The sequence below is a fragment of the Phalangium opilio genome, unplaced genomic scaffold, assembly GCF_054372755.1.
Source record: "Phalangium opilio isolate 3A_F unplaced genomic scaffold, DU_Popi_V2 ptg000369l_1, whole genome shotgun sequence".
Taxonomy (NCBI): Eukaryota; Metazoa; Arthropoda; class Arachnida; order Opiliones; family Phalangiidae; genus Phalangium; species Phalangium opilio.
Genome location: NW_028324232.1, coordinates 528,369 through 545,704, shown reverse-complemented (window position 1 = coordinate 545,704; position 17,336 = coordinate 528,369). Strand labels below are relative to the sequence as shown.

General features: G+C 35.7%; 1 protein-coding gene across 1 annotated transcript in view; it reads left to right on the top strand.

Annotated features, from left to right (window-relative positions):
* The window catches only part of LOC149597173 (BTB/POZ domain-containing protein 10-like), a 71,398-nt gene that overhangs the window by 43,590 nt on the left and 10,472 nt on the right, over positions 1 to 17,336 (top strand). Inside the window, exon 3 of the mRNA XM_089861146.1 lies at positions 12,483 to 12,662. Coding sequence (XP_089717272.1) covers positions 12,483 to 12,662 — 180 coding nt within the window. The remainder of the gene's footprint in view (positions 1 to 12,482; positions 12,663 to 17,336) is intronic.

Genomic DNA, 17,336 nt, shown 5'->3' with positions numbered 1-17,336 from the left:
TCATACGTGCCCACCAAAAATATATTCTATTTTTGGTAACATCGTGGAATTCATTTTCAAACTTGCTAGAGGATTAGGTGAAATCTTTACCTTTTCAAGGGTTAGTTTCATCAATCTGACCCCGCGGGGTTAGTTCCAAAATTAGCAAACCGAGAGCGTCCAAATCGGGCGGTGAATAAGGCTGGAAGTTTGAAATTTTCAAACTTGGAAAAAATTACTTATTACAATTTTGAGAAATATTTTTCAAGTGGTACTAAGTCAACTTAAAAAATCATCGGTAATAAATAGAAAATAATTATTTTCAAACTTGGTAGTAAAATAATTGCGATGCAAGTTTGAAAAATTCCAACTTCCTTATTTACTATCGGATTTATACGTTTTTGGTATCGTTTTAAAGCTCTAGTTGAACTCTATCCAAATATGAAACGATATTTTCAAACTTGCAAGTACGTGAAACGCAATAAAAGATGCAAGTTGGAATTTCAAAAAATTTCCAACTTCCTTATTTACGATCGGATTTCGACATTTTTGACGTTATTTAAAAGCGTCATGGTGATCCTATCCCTTTAAGGTGAGCACATTTGCCCCCCCCCCGCGGTCCCCTCTATAAATAAGCGAGTGTATGCTAGGGGGCGTTGCGCGAGCGGTACCCGAGTAATTAAGAATCTCGTTAATTCAGTGCCCGTGAAATTTAGCCAGCGGCAATAAAATCTTTATGACGTCATCCTGCAATAGAGATAGGGAAGCGTGTATATGGGGGCGATCCTTGGCGACACCTATAGGATCCTAGTTTGAGTTTTGGAGACCCGAAAGTTTCCGTCTCCTCAGGGGAATTCGGCGGCGGTAATTTCATTTCGGAAGCTGAGATTGCCATGATTTTCAAGGAATAGGATAAATGGATGGAGTTTTCTGATTGGACCAGAATTAAGTGACGTAATACGCCCTACTAAATTGTCTAAAAGGAAGGATAATTATAATTTTAATTTTAAAGTTCAACAATATATATATTTGAATAAATGTTAAGGAGTCACGAAAAATATTTTGAAGTGAGTTTAGGGGAGTGCACTAAATTACTTCCTCCCCCCCGCGTTTGTTAAATGACCTTCATATACTACAACCCCTATCTATCCTTGCTCATACCATTTATGGAGGTTTTTTTATATCGAAAAAGCACTCATACGAAAGATATATCGCTTGAACTAAGTCTTTACTAATTTTGACCTCATTTGACCCCCAAAGGTCAACGCATCTTCATCATCTTCTTCTTAGGATTTAAACCAAAGATTCCATTCAGTGACGAGTCCTGTACAATGGTGTCCATTTAAGCTCTAATCTACTATGGTACTATATAGTATCCCAATAAAAACCAGGTCCAGGACTACTCCAGGTAGCTATATCACCCTGTATATAAAAGACCATTCAATCTTGTTATAGAGCCCACGTCACCCGTAGCAACTGAACTCTCTCCCCCCCCGGGGGGTCAGATAAGAAGCCAATCATTCCGCCCAATTAAACATTTAAACTCGATAAAAAATAAAAACACTGTAATGATGCCGGCCGGCTATTTTCCGGGAACGGTGGTGATGGTAGGAAAAATGCTATTACGGGGGGCAAATTTCCTTCTCGCGAACTAACTTAAATTTAGCCCCTTTTTCCTTATAAAAGAAATATTTCCTTAAAACAAAGCAATTTTACTAAAGAGAAAAGGGGCCGTGTCTTACAATGACAGGAAATATCCCTAGATTACCGACACGCCCATTTTGCGACCCCGGGAAATTTCTTACTGCAAAAATGACGTAACTGTCAACTTAAAGGACACACCGAAATTTATTTTGCAAGTCGATTTATAAACAGAATTTTTATTTTTTGAGTTGTAAGTTTCCCTTTAAATTTAAAGGGAATAAAGAATGGAGTCCCGAGGGGATAGATACTGCGTTTTATAAGTTTTTTTCTCAAATTTACAGAATTTAAAAAATTATTATTTCAAATTTGAAACAATTAATTTATTTGCTATGACTGAGGATTTAGACTTAAGCCGTATTTTCACTGAGTGTGTACCAGGATACGGCAACTTTCTGATTTACGAGCGAGTTTGAAAGCAATCCCGGACTACATTCCCTGAAAACGCAATTTTTTTTCTTGCCGTTATATTTGATGGAAATAATAATACTACTTTTTTGTTCTTATGAGATTTAACATTGTGTGTTTATCCGCCTCAGCTTTGGCTGTATTATCAACTGAGCTTGAATTTTAGTCCAGTTGAAAATATGAGTTTCCTCCTTCTTATGAATCATTTTCCAATCCCGGGGTTTCTTCGGGAAAGAGACCTCTTTAGACCCCGATTCCAATTTAAGCGTACAGCGAAGGATGATCTAGAGCGGAGGGATACTTAATACGTATTTGCCTTGGCTTGAAAGTAGTCTATGTATATAAATAACGTCAGGGGAAAACTGAAATATCGCGTGGTCCGGTATGTCAGGGACTCAAAAGAATTATTTTCCCAAGTAACTTGACATTGTTATTAAGGGCTTAGTGTACCCAATCCGCTTTTGTTTCCGTGGTCAAGTCACTTTGTTTCTAACAATGGAATTCTTCGGTTAGTGGCTCGAGCTGTTTCGTTGTAACCTTTGTTTGAGTTGCCATATATTTGTTAAAGTCGGTTGTGTAGAAGCTAAGTTCAGATTTTGGTTGAAATGATCTATAAACGTCTTGAGGGATTGGTACTTTACCTGGACATCCAGGATACGTAACCTTTCTTCGGTTTAACGTTGGAGTATAAATATACTTGCAGACGGAAATGAAATTTTTATTTCCACGTCTCCACTTCCTATATGTGTGTTTTATTGCTTGTACGGGCTCGCGTTTTACCACGCATGCTCCGTCGTTATATGTCCTCGCAGATTCGTAAAAAGCTCACCACTAGCTTCAAAATGAAATCAACCCCGTTAAAATCGGATTGTAAATAAGAAAGTTGGAAATTTATCAAACTTAATTGCCGATAAATTTTCGGCAATTTTGATTTTTTTGAAAAATCGGCAACTTCTTTATTTACAGTCCGATTTTAACGAGGTTGATTTCATTTTAAAGCTCTCGTTGTCCTATTTTCAAATATACGCATAAATAAAATCCATAGATATCGGAAATAAAATAAAATAAATAATTAAATCAACAATGGACACAAAATCAATTGAAAAAATAAAACGGGTTTTGCGGTTAACATGCAAAGAAAAACACTCCAAATACAACTGTAGATTGAATGGGGGGACCGAAGCACGCTGTAAGAAGTACGAAAAAGGAAAAAAGGTGGGGGAGTGAAAGTATAGTGGTCGGTTTGGTTATAGCGGCATAACGATGGAGATAGAAAGGCTCGGGCGCTATAAAATACCTTTAGCATTACAAATTTATTTTGCTTGGAATCCCCGTTCTATCCGATATACCGCCAATCACCGTACATCACCCCAAACCCCCAGCGCCCCCCCTCCAAACCCCCATCTTCCCCAACGTGCGCCGAAAGAAATATATAAAAAAAACCAGGGCTGCCTGGTATCCCTGGAGTATCCTCAGATCTCTCTAGTTCACTCTAGAACGGGAAAGAAGACGATTCCGGGCACGGAATCTCTTTACATTTTATACACGAAAACACAGTGCAAAAATATTGTAAAACGAAAATATTTAATAATTTCAACTTAGGGGAAGCCATCTTGCAGGGGCTCAACAGCCTATGTATTTTCTATGGGGCCCCTGTAAAAATGTTCACCCGCAATACACCGGTGTACGTCGTTCTTCAAAATTATTTTTTTATATAATATAAATAATATTTTCAATTTAATTCATGGAATTAATATAAGTCTACGATGTCGATTCACAGATGTAATAATAAGAATATATTTTGTTTTAATTGAATTCATATATAGCCAAAGAGTGTCGAATAATATCTGATTTACTACTGGTTCTCTTTGGAATTAAAAGTAGATGCTATGATAAAATGAGTTGCTACGTTTTGGCAATGGGTGTTGAGAAACGCTCGGCTGTACTTGGGGTGAAGAGGCGGGATGGCGATTGGGCAAAGGTAGGGCGGGCGGATAGGTGGGTGTGGGTGGGCTAGGGTGGGCAGTGTTAGAACGTCCTAAAGTTGTTTCATTGATTTCCAATACACAGCGTCTTTTGCTAGAAGCGCATCATTCCCTATCTCTATTTATAACTTTGTTCATTCGTTCGACGAATTAAAGCTAATGTAGAGTAAAGGTAGGGCTTAGCAAAACTCCCCAGTCTTACGAAGGTCTTGGCGGTATTAGTTCAATTTCGTTCAACAAACCCGTGTACGAAGTTATAACAAGTGGAGTGGATGGGATAGGGGGGGGGAAAGTTCTTTCCCCCGTCTTACCTGCATTTCCCCCCCCCCGACTCCCCTCTCCCAACAAGCTTTCAAAACCTTGGGGGGATAGCCTCCCATTCTCGAAGAATTTAAATTTACCTCTCTCGTATCTGCTTTTCAAGTAAGGCTTATGTACGGGTTTAGACCACTTTAAAATTGATTCTAGCGGTTTAGTTTATTGTTTCACGTTAAAGAGGGCGGAATATTCGTGTTCAGCTTGACCAGAGCTTTGAAACGATGCCAATAACGGCTAAATCGGACTGTAAATAGCGAAGTTGGAAAATTTTTAAAATTGCCATTCATGAGTCATGACTCATGGTTTTTCGGCAATTTCAAACTTCCTTATTTATAGTCCGATTTGAACGTTTTTGGTATCATTTTAAAGCTATTTTTAATATCTATTAAATCGCGCTTACTAGATACACGTATCTATTAAAGAACCGGTTTTAAAATCAAAGTAACGGGTTTTTTGGGGGGTTTTTTTACCCCCAACTATTTCTTAAAGTACTTCGCGTCTGAGTTAGTTTAAGGCCTCTAAAAATAAACTTCTCTCTCGGCGCGGCGAATGCGAGTTCCTTATTAAAGCGCGCGCGACTGAACTCTCAAAGTAAGTCCCCTGGCAAGGCTTAACTCAGTGTCTCAAGAACAGTTCTTTTTTATGGCCAAAGCAAATTCTGAGAAAAAGACTAAACCTATATTTTTAAAACGAGAAAAACTGAATAGAAGAAGGGCGGGGGGGGGAGGTTAGGGAAAAAGTATTCTTTTTCTACTAGCTTTGGATTGGCGGGTAGCTGCGGATAATGAGGTATACTTTGAAGTTGTTTATAGCTAAGGCCTAAGGAAAAGCAACCTTCCCAAACAATTGGACCCTCTTTTTTATTTCTCATACTCCCTTTTTTATACTCTTTCTATTCTCTTTCGAAATGTTTCGATCAAATTCCTCATTTTCCTTCAATATTTTTACATTAACTCTCTACCTTTTTTTTGTTTTCAAATTTACATCATTCTATAAATTGAAACATTATTTTATAGACTGGAGGTGTTAGAGCTGGCTGTGAGCTTTAATATGATACCAAGAACGGCCAAATCGGACCATAAATAATGAACTTGGAAATTTTCCAAATTGAATTCATATTTTTCAAACTTCCTTAATTTTGCTCCGATTTGTATGATATTTGTATCATTTTGAAGCTATATTCGAGCTCAATCCAAGAAAAAAAGAAATTGATACCAAGATCTGACAATAAATAACGAACTTGGAAATTATGCAAATTAATTTCCCATAATTCAAATTTGAATTCATATTTTTCGAACTTCCTTAATTACGCTCCGATTTGGATGATATTTGTATCATTTTAAAGCCCTATTCGAGCTCAATCCAAATTCAGTATCCGCCAGTAAATTCATTTAGAATTTAAAATAGTACCAGTATATAATTTGAATTTCCTCAATTTCCCGTACGCTATAAATATTTGCTGAATCAGTAAACTCGTTTCGTTACTCAAATAATTGCGCCAAATTTAACAATGTACGAAAATAAATGGCGGAAGAAAAAAAACGAAAACAAACTGGCTGAGCTTATTTCCTGCGAAAGTAATTCAATAACCAACAAGCAGTTACGCGAGAAACCTAAAAACAAGCTGATAAACACCACTATATAGTTTCACCTTCGATAAATAAAACCTTGATAAAAATATAATTTTAAAAGTTGTTTCATATTGACCCGCAATTAAGTTAATTATTTACTTTAACCGCAGTAACCATAACCCCTACTACGTGACGCGTAATTGGGTAACGATTGAACTTTGATATTTTCTGCTAACGTAACCCCAGTTGGGGGTTTGTGGGGGATGGGGGGCAGAAGTGTAAGGCAAGGAGCCTGTTGGAGATGTTAGAGAAATCTATTCGTAGAAGCGAAAGATGACGTTTTCCTGATCGAAGAAGCGGGTGGTTGGGGGGTACCCGGACACCCTCGAAATACAGATCCCCCGGGGGGAAACAACCCCAGCATCATCCTAAGGAGGTGAGGTGGGGGATGCCGGGGGGGGGGTAGGAAAACTCATTGACTAAGTAAACATCCGACGGACGTTTTTCGATTTTTCTTATATATAACGGAGGCGCAAGAAAGCTTAGGTAAACCTTACGACTCCTTTTAGACCCCCAACCCCTCCCCCCTCAATGTCAGCCCGGATGTATTATATTGCTATAGATAGATTCGACTCAAAGAATGGCAAGAAATCTATATATATAAGCGAGGTTGCAGTTTGCTTTAGCTTTTATCACGGCGTGCAATTGTTAATTATCTGCGTAATAAACTAACTGATTATGTCTTTAAAAATTTCTGATAATGTTTTTAAGATGTGCCTTATGTTTCGCTTGCTCGATTTACAGATATATTTACCGATCTATTTAGATCGATTCCTGATTTACTTGTTAATTAACCCTTTCTTACATAATTAATAATATAAAAGGAATGAAATATTAAAAAAGAAATAAATGATATTTTATTACAAATGATAATTAGCTTCTAAAGACGAATTTATAGTAATCTAGATATATTTACAGATCTATTTAAATCGATTCCTGATTTACTTGTTAATTAACCCTTTCTTACTTAATTAAAACCGAGAACAAAATTCGGGCGAATTTCTATTTTCTTGAAAGTTTTTCAATCAATTCCAGCTTCCTCCAACCCATTTTTTTTTCTTTTAATTAGGGTTTGTAGGTCTTCATCCTAATTATTTTATTTTCAAGAAAAACAGAAAACCTAAAAGTTCAGTTCAGTTCCCCCCCACGGCCCTTTTTTTTAGTAGAATTTAGTTTTCAATTAAACTTAATTTTATTTTAATCGGTGTATTTATGATTTCAATTCCAAGTATTTTATATTCGACCCTAATTTCGAATAAATTGGTTCCCATTTAAATTAAATTAAATTTAGATTTAATCCTAATAAAATATCATATCCTGTATTATATATAATACCACTTTACCGAGGGGATGGATACTTATATTTAAATTTAAGCCTAAAATATAAAAAATAAATATATTACATAATTCTATTAAATAAAAATAAATAAATAAATTTAAGGTTTAAAAAATTAGTAACTTTTAATTTTTAACGGAGAGTGTTAGACCCCTCGTATAAAACCTTTTACGTAAATGCTCTCTCTCTCTGTCTAGTCTGGGATCATGAGTTCGTTTCGAGGGACAAAAAGTACCTCATTAAATTATAATGCTGATTTCCAAAAAGGAATTATATAAAATAAAAAAAAGTCGAGATCTAAAACTAAATTTAGGAAAAATAAAAAAAAAAAAATAGAATAAAACGTTGGTAGGAAAGGAAACCAAAAATTAATCCGCTTTTAGCAAACTTGGACACACCAAGCTGCTTCTCTCTACTCAAAGTTTCCCAATCCTAGTTTGCTAAGCTCTTCCAATTTCCATCACCCCCTTTTACCTTCTTCCACTCTTCTTCGTCTCTAAAACTAAAACCCCCATGTCCGGAAGTAAATGAATAATTAGTTATCAAAGGTGCCATGAATAATATCGTAAGTCTGATTTCTGGAATTATTTCCATTTGCTTTTCATTCGATTACTTCTAATTTTAATTAACTTCCGGGAGACATTCTTAGTTCCAAGGCTTCTAATTAGGTTTTAGGAAATTCGTAGCGTGCACGGAGCGTCCGCTCCGCGCTTCAGGAATTAAGGGTTTATTAATAGGCTTTGCCGATGTTTAATAATTTAAAACTTAAAAATGGTTACTTGAGAAAAGTTTAATCTCTCAACAAAAGACCGAATCGAAATTCCTTTCATCTTCTACTAAATATATTAATATTATTATTATTATTATTATTAAATTTAATTCGTATTATTAATATTGTGGGATGTGAATATTTAAAGGTGGAAATTAATATCGGAAGTGAATTATTTAAAAGTGGAAATTAATATCGGAAGTTAATATTTAAACTTGGAAATTAATATCGGAAGTGAATTATTTAAAAGTGGAAATTAATATCGGAAGTGAATTATTTAAAAGTGGAAATTAATATCGGAAGTGAATATTTAAACTTGGGAAATTAATATCGGAAGTTAATGTTTAAACCTAGAAATTAATATCGGAAGTTAATGTTTAAACCTAGAAATTAATATCGGAAGTAAATATTTAAAGGTGCAAAATAATATCGGAAGTAAATATTTAAAGATGCAAATTAATATCGGAAGTAAATATTTATAAGTGGAAATTAATATCGGAAGTAAATTTTTAAAATTTATAAATAATATTTAAGAATTTTTGTGGTAGACTTTTCCTTTAACTTGGTTTGCTGTAATAAATTGTAATAGGTAAAAATTCCCCATAGAGTCTTTGGCCCATATCCTGTTCCATATTATCATGTTCGAAGGCGGAAATTTGAGTAGCTATTTGAGTCCCTCCCTACCAACCAACCGCGAGATATAAAAATTTGAAATTTAAATGACATCCTATTTAAATCTGGATCGTTTCTTCTATACCCCCCCCCCTACCTCATCCATCCATATTTCTATTCATAGCACTATTTTTTTATTGATGCCGCCAGACTTAACATTGAGTATCAATACGCCCCTTTGAAAACTGCACTCTAGAGCGACCAAGCCACTAGGGAATAGGGATTTGTCCAATTTTTGGGCCTTGGCTGCTATTTTTAACTTTATACGCTTAGTAAAAGTACTATAGTGGTTGTTTATAGATAGTGCGCGAATACTTGTAAGTGTTGCCAGTCAGAATTCAGTACTGGATCATTCAGTTCCAAACAGGAGATGCTGTAATAAGAAATAACTGGCAACCGTGAAATGCGCATGCGCTTAAAGTAAAGAAATCCGGGGGGAATTAATTTTTCTAACCCCCCCCCTTTTACAATCTATTTGTTTTTACATCGGATTTGATATTAAGTATAGTAGCTTTCCTTGGGTTTTGAAAGGCGAGTTTGGGGTTGTTAGGCCTTGTACGAATCGATAGCGATTGCCGGTTAAGCCGTCCGCAAGAATTCTTTTAATTATCATCCCCAAGAAGTAAGTCTATTTTCTGAATTACTGGCCTCTCCCTCGTTATCCAACCACGCGGCGGGAAAACAGAAGGTGGTGTCACGACTCTCCGATAGAGGGATTAACAAGCCTGCATCCCTATATCCCCCAACCCAACCCGACTTTGCTCTGTACCTCAATAGAAATACCTAACTCTGGTATAGCCTTGCCACTAGAGCAAACTACGATTGTCGCACGCGCCAACTAAAGTGTGTGGTACGCTTTAGCGCGCGCCATCTATGTATAGTCTTTTAGGACCTTGCCAAGCGTTTCATTAGGGATTTTCACGTTGCTACCACTGCTGCGGGATTAAATTCCTTTCATTCTTAGATTGCGTTAAATTTAACTCGTTATCAATGGGAAAACAAGCTACTTCTAAAGTTGTAATTGCGGCTTATATGTATATATATGCGTGTATAAGGTATATGCATAAGTTCTATTCGAGTATACCGTTTGAGAGGCTTGCGAGAAAATTAAAAAAAAATATTAGGAAATGGGTTTGTTTTTTAGATGGGGATTTCTTTCCAAGTGCCTCAAAGACTAGTGTATCGTACTTGAGGGAGGGAGCGTACAGCACTTAGGGTTCCAATCCCAAGGAGGAATTTGTTACTGGGAAACTTCCGGGGTTTTGTTCGCATCTCTCTTACTTACCTACTTAAGATGATCAAGTGTTGTAATGTTTTACGCATTGACCCTTTTTAATAATAACTTCAAGTTTATCACTTTCTGATCTGAAATATATTTTTTAAATTTAATTTGTTGAGGATATTTTTATAACTCTTATAACGATTATAAAAAGTAAATTGAAAATTTGAATTAGCTCGGACTTTCTTACTTTGAAAAATAATGAATTCGTATAGGACTTCATTTCTTTTAGCTACTCAATTTCATCTCTTCTAATTTTCAAATTTGTAAGTTCCCATTTTTTCTTTTGAAATAATTGACTTCAAAAATGACTTATAAGAGTACCATGGCATTCAACTCGGGGTCCGATTTAGTATAATTTAATGTGTAAGGACCCAACCTCGGTAAAAAGTTAACGATCTGTGCGAGTTTCCGATGATTTCACTGAACCAACTATACAGAAGGAAAAAAAAGAGAATTATTAAAAAATAAAATTTATTTCGATTTGCAACGCGTTATATGGTAAGAGACATTAGCTTGAATTTCAGAGGTTTGTCTTTGAAAATAAAAAATAAAAGAGGACTTTTTAAGAATATTTCTAGTATTTCTGCAACCACTCATAAGTAATGTAACTCTATTCAAAGTACCTTAAAAAAGACGTTGACATCAACAATTTCTCTCCAGGTTATTATAACCCGGGCCGTGATGGGAATGGGATCATTCTAGTTTCGTAACTTATAGGGGGGTTTATTAGACTTATGTTATAAGGAATGGTAGATCTCGGGTTCGCTTTTGGGTTGGTTGGTCCCAAGCTGTAACATTTCTTCTGGTTGAGCTTGAAAATCGTATAATTTGATTTGCTACCGCTAGGGAGCCATTTTAAAGAGAGCTCCAGCGAAATTAGTTTTGCTCCCTATTTTTCTCCTATAGCTCCCCAGTCTAGTCTTTCTCCGTCCAATCGGAAGCCTTTTTCACGATAAAGATTGAAGCGAGCCCGAGCTAGCTACATTTCTCCCCCCCCCCTCGTGCCCTTTTCATCCTTTCATCCCCTCCCCCTACCTCAACAGACACAGTCAGACTGAAACTTTCTCGTTTCGGAGCTTTGCCTTTAAATTACGCTCGAATAATTTTGTCAATCTGCGCCCTCTTTTTTTCCTTACTTATTTAATTTGAAATTAGTTACTCCCTCGATATAATATTTGATTTTCAAGACAGTTGGCGACAATTTATGATTGACTCATTTGAAGATAGGGGCGAAATTTAGAATTGGGGATAGTTTTTATAGAAATAATTCATATGTTTTATGGAATATCGATGGAACTCGTTATTACCTTTAAAATGACGTGAATCGCGTTAAAATCGGACTGTAAATAAGGAAGTTGGATTTCATGACTCATGAATTTTCAAATTTGAAATAAATCTAACTTTCTTATTTATTATCCGATTTTGACGTTCTCGGTGTCATTTTAGAGCTCTTAACGAGTTCTTTTCAAATGTATGTCTCGTATAAAATTAAGTATATTATTAAGTACGACCCAGATTGGAAAATGGGTCAAACTGGAGCGAAACATTTTTGAATTTAGATTCTTCCGTCCCTGTATAATATATTTTAAAGTCTGACATAGACAAACGTCTTTAAACATTGCACCGCATCCCTTAAGAAGACGAAATATTTGCTAAAGTCTTAAACAAAACCAAAATAAACAAAGTCAGCTCGGGAAAAATATAGTGTCACGGACAGGTAGAACTTTCGGGTTTCAGTTCAAGCGTGAAATTAAACGGGGGGACTTGATACATGGTCCCCCTCTTTCGCGTGCCATCCACAAATATTTCCCTGCCTAAAATTTCAGGACATTTTTAAGGAAATAAACTTAAAGAAAGAATTGGTTACGTCTGGTTTGTCACGTGATACACGTCTGACGGTTACGTAACTCCAGCTGTTTATGACATAAGTTGAGGTGGATGAATACGTAATGTTAATACTACTTAATACTGTTAAATTAACATACGTGGTTTTTGTTTTCAAGTTAAGGTTGTTCGGTTTATTAAAAGATAATGAATGGTTTATTGGTAACCTTGAAATGGGTCTCTATTGTACTGTCTATGAACGCGCTAGTTCATTTATGTTGAACCAACTGACATGTACTGAGAAAAAAAGAAAAAGAAAGGGGTTTTTTGACACTAAGTATCTTGGTGTGACACTTTTAATTACCTAAATGTGGGGTAAGCATTTATTGATCGCGCTTTAACCGATTTATCATTAAAGCCCTTTTCACTAAGACGCTTTGTAATGGTTTTTAATTAATATTATATATACAGGTCTATTCGTATTTAACGACATTTATTTTTAATCGCGTTATTGGAATATGTATTCATTAATTACGAAATTAACTTTGAAATATTATTTTTATTTATTTGTGTTTAGATATTCGAGTTCACCAAAATTAAAACCCTGTTTGGTTACGAATCGTTCTGATCAGGAAGACAGCGCCGCTAATAGTGGTGGCGTGACTTGCGGCCATCGTGAATTAGTGACCACCATCACAGTGGCGAATCCATCCTCAAATAACAATAAAACGGTCCACAATTCTGGACCTCGAAATAAGTAAGTACAAAAAATATTTTATTTATTTTATTTAATAATTTCCGTTTCAAAATAAAATTTTCTTTATTTATTTATTTATAAAAAAAAACTTATTAAAATTGTTAAGATTTTTTGTCCCTATTGTGTGGGGGTTAAAATGCTTTTGAATAGAAAGCGCCCCTTTGAAATTAAAACCCCTAAATTTGATATTAACCATCCGCGTCAATCTAACCTCGAAATACGTTTTAAACTAACCTTTCAATATTTTTAAACTCGATATAACTCTCAGGTTAAAGTGCCCGCTTGAATCCCTCAAAACGTCAACCTAAGCTGAAACCGATATAACATAACACAAACCGGTTTCCTATGGGAATTTACTTTCAAGTTAAATTGTCGCCCAATTTTTTGACAATGATTTATTAAGCTTTTCATATGATATTTTGGTCGGTATTTTTCCAATTTTATTAAGGTTTAGTGTTCGATATAAATGTGGTAATACTGTACCAGGCTGTTAGGACTATTTTTCCCCATACTCCGTTTAATATTTATTTACCCTTGAATTCGTTTAATGTTAAATCACGTATAAAAATTGGAATTAAAATTCAAACTTACTTTGCACTGAAAGATAAACCTACCCTAAGGCGTTTTTAATTTGACGTATATGGGCTTATCTTTCAGTGACAACTGCGGTTGACTTGATTTGATTAATAGAATTGATTTTTCAGCTAGACAATTAATTTGCCTAGTATGTGATAGTGAATTTATTCTGATTGGACGAACCCCCCCCCCTTCCCCCCTGAAGCCTTCTTTTGTATTAAGAGAGAGTTTGGCCTTGTCCTAACCCTAAATCAATTTTCAGCAACTATTTGTTTTTGTTTTTGTTTATTTAAACTTCGTAGGAAATTTTGAAAAGAGACGTACAAGGCCTTTTAAACTTTACTTAAATCTCTTTATTTATTTATTTATTTATTTTATTTATTTAGAACTATATTGTTTGTAAGTTTTAAACCTGTCAAATAATATATATATATATAGTTCAAAGGTCAACGCCTAAAAGCGCAATTAACATCGTAAATACGTAAAGAAAACTCACGCATCTAACACTAGAGCAAAAATATACAGGGGGTGTCTTATACAATTATAGTCTTTGAGTGTCTTGAAAAGCCGGGGGTTAATTCTGATATATAGAAGAACATTATAATAGAGGTTAACGAGTGTACGTTCTTTTTTTTTTTTATATAAAGCTAGGTCCAATGAAAGTGAAGGCAAATCAGGAAAAGGATTGGTCCGGGTTTGTTTGGGATTTAATTACCAAATTGTAAACGACTTCATTGACGTAGAGTCGCCCCCTTTTGTGGGGGCTTCTTATCCCCTCCCGGTTAGAAGATTCCCCCCCCCCATTGAAGAGTGTGAGGTTTGGGAAGAGGGGGGAAGGGAGTCATGGAAGGACAAAAATAGAAAAACCCTTAAACGAAATAGCGACGAGCGAACGAAGAAGCGATCAATAGACTTTCAATTACTTGATTTTTTTTTTCATCTAAGCCTTGGTCGAAGTTTTTTTTTATTTTTTTTCTCCGTCATCTTCTCGGAATTGTTGGAGCGTAGTTACTTTCGCCCCGAGATGAGGAGGAGTAGAAGTAGAAAGATAAAAACACCGAGTTTAATTTAGTAATCTATACCTGTAGATACGCTCCCTGGAGTAATTACTCCACGTGGTATTCGTGTCAATCGTGACTCTCGCTTTCCGTGCCGTGTAGGAAGCTTAACGGTAACTTATATTATTTATTAACTTATGATCAAAAGTGTAACTGTTTGCTAGGTATATTTTTAAAACCAACGAAATCTGTTCGTCATGTTTAATTTTTAAAACGTGGATTTTAATATTAGGTCAAATATTTTATGGTGGTAGACGACTTTTAATATCAATTACGTGGCCTCGGTTATATCAATTTTAAATTTGGTTTTTAATTATACTTAATTATTGAGTTTAATTTAAAAAATTATTAGGTACTTTAGGCCTAATGAATTAAAAAAATATACTAAAATCGAGTACGTCACGTGACCTGTTATCTCAGTTTTAAGATTGATTTGGTTTGCGCGGGTCACGTTTAATTTTACGTGCGTATTAACTTAAATTAATTAGTTAAGTCGCTCTTAATATTAAATGTTAGGCTAGGGTTTTTGGTCGCTCGCTCGGTTGCTTCAGTTTCGGTGGTATTTGGGCGGTTCCTTACTTAAGCAGGAGCTTTTACGGAAGCTCTTCTTATCTTTGGTCGACCGCACTCAGAAAACGGATTTCCGATTTCCTCAAAAGGCAACCTCGTCCTAAAAGTACGCAATTTTTCTGATTTCCTTACCGAATAATCCCAGATTTTCTACTACCCTACACTCTCCCACCACCAACCACGACATACGGCGCCACTCTTAGCCAGAGCCCCTTGTTTAAATTTGTTTGTGCATGTACTATATTTGGTCTGGGGGCCCCACCATTAAAGAATTCGTGAAATGTTGTTTCATATTTGAGTAGAGTTTAATGAGACCTTTAAAATGAGACCAATTACTCCTAAATCCGATCATAAATAAGGAACTTTGAAAATTTCAAACTTGCAACTCTTGCTGCTTGCAATTATTTTACTTGGAAATTTGAAAATAAAATTTTCTGTTATTATCAGAGGATTTTAAGGTAATTTACGTAATGCTGAAATTTTATAACATTTATGCTATACATCCGAATATTTTTCAAACTTGCAATTTGCTTGAAATAATATAAGCAATTCAAACTATAGTTTCAAGTTTGAAATTTTCAAACTTCCTTATTTATGAGCCGATTTTCTCGGAATTGGTCTCATTTTAAAGCTCTTTTTACGGCCAATCCGTATTTGCGACTTAAATTGTTTTCGTTTTAAATTCAAACCGTCAAATTTGCATAAAATAACACATTCTGTCAAGGTGTAGCTACGTATAGGTAATTTTGAACCTATCTCGAGCTATCTCTTTGGGGGAAAATTCGAAAGCTGTTTCCTTTTATAATAGAAAACCGATACGAGTTGACGGTAGAATGAAAGCCTTTTCGACCCCTTGTTTAACCTTTGAACCAATCTTAGGTGACATTGATCGGCAAGTATAATATAAACTTTGGGGGTTCCTTTAAAAAAAGAAAGAAATAATTGAAGAGGCGGTCCGCCGTTCAGATCCCCGGGAATGACGTCAAAGCTTCTTGGCGTGACGTCAGTCTACCCTCTTATCGACGGGGCGACATCCCCCGTACCAATCTAAAATCACTATGGTCAATTTAACTATGCAGCGACGACAAAGGCGGCGGCTAGAGAGAGAGAGAAATTTACCCAAAAACATTGATTTTATTTGAGCCGCAACAAATGCTGCAATTACAATTTTTGCATGCAGTCTTGAATTTACCCTTAAGTCGTAAATTTACAGAATGGTTTTGTTATTCGAGACCAGAGTCTTCTTAATATTATTGATTTTTCACCCTGCAACGGTTACATACTTCTTTAGCATTAATGTTATGAACTTCTTATCCAAGCTTTTAAAATTTGACAAATGCGATTTTTTAAATGAAATCCACTTCAATTTTGGGTATAAACCATTGAGTTATTTTAAAGTGATACTAAACTGTATTTTAAGAATAGTTAATGCTATAAGAATTTGAAATTATTAAAGGTTTGTTTTGGCATCCCTTTGATTATTGGGGGGCACAACCCCCTGAGAGTTTAAAGTTTATCGAACAGGATGGGGTCGGGGGCCAGATTTACTTCTTTAAACTACGGTAAAAGGGGGAGGGGGTGGGTCCTTTTTGAATGATTGCCGAATTTTGGTTGAGAAAATGTGGCACCATTCCAATGTTTCGTAATATTCGCAGATCATAAATCAGGGGTTTCTTGTGTTAGGTGTCTAATATACCCCTGAACCGGAGTTATTGGATAAATTGGTCAAATAAGAATGATTTCCAAACTATAATAAAAAAACCTTCGGGATCATACTTTACCTTACTCGCCTTGTACCGAATATTCGCCTTATGACGGTGTGTGTGTTATTTCGCGAATAAGCAACCGATTTTTATTAATTTATTTTTAATTAAAAAAAAATTTTTTTGGGGGGTGTTGTAGTGCGAACGGGTCTTCTTGTATAGGTCTAGTCAATCAAGTGCTTGAAATGTGGAAAATTTTTGTTGTCAGGGGGGCTTGAAAAATCTCGGTCGGCCGCTGTACTGGCGCGTCTTATCTCGGACCTAACAGCCTCGTAATGGAAGTCGTTTTTAGCGTCTATGGGGCTCACCCCCTTCCTTCCCCCACCATCAGAACCAAGAAGAGCCTAGCTGACCTACCCCCCCCCCTCGGTACCATCAGCTAAGCCTAAATCTTATATCTTTTTTCCTTCCTCAATTATCCAGCTGGATGCAACTCAGCTCTGGGCTTTACGAATTAGTTTCGCTCGCCTTTAAGCGCCACCTAGTAGTGACCATTGGCGCAGTTAGGTACTTTTAAAATAAGTACAATAGAGATTAAATTTAACCCATGACCTTTTCAACTTATTGTTTAGATTCATTTCAAAGCTGAATTCGAATTTCCAGGCCTACTAGAGTTTAAAATAAGTACAAAGGAGTTAAATTTGACCTACGACCTTTTGAACTTTTTACGAATGTAAGGTTTATTTAAAGTAGGGGTTGTTTGTATT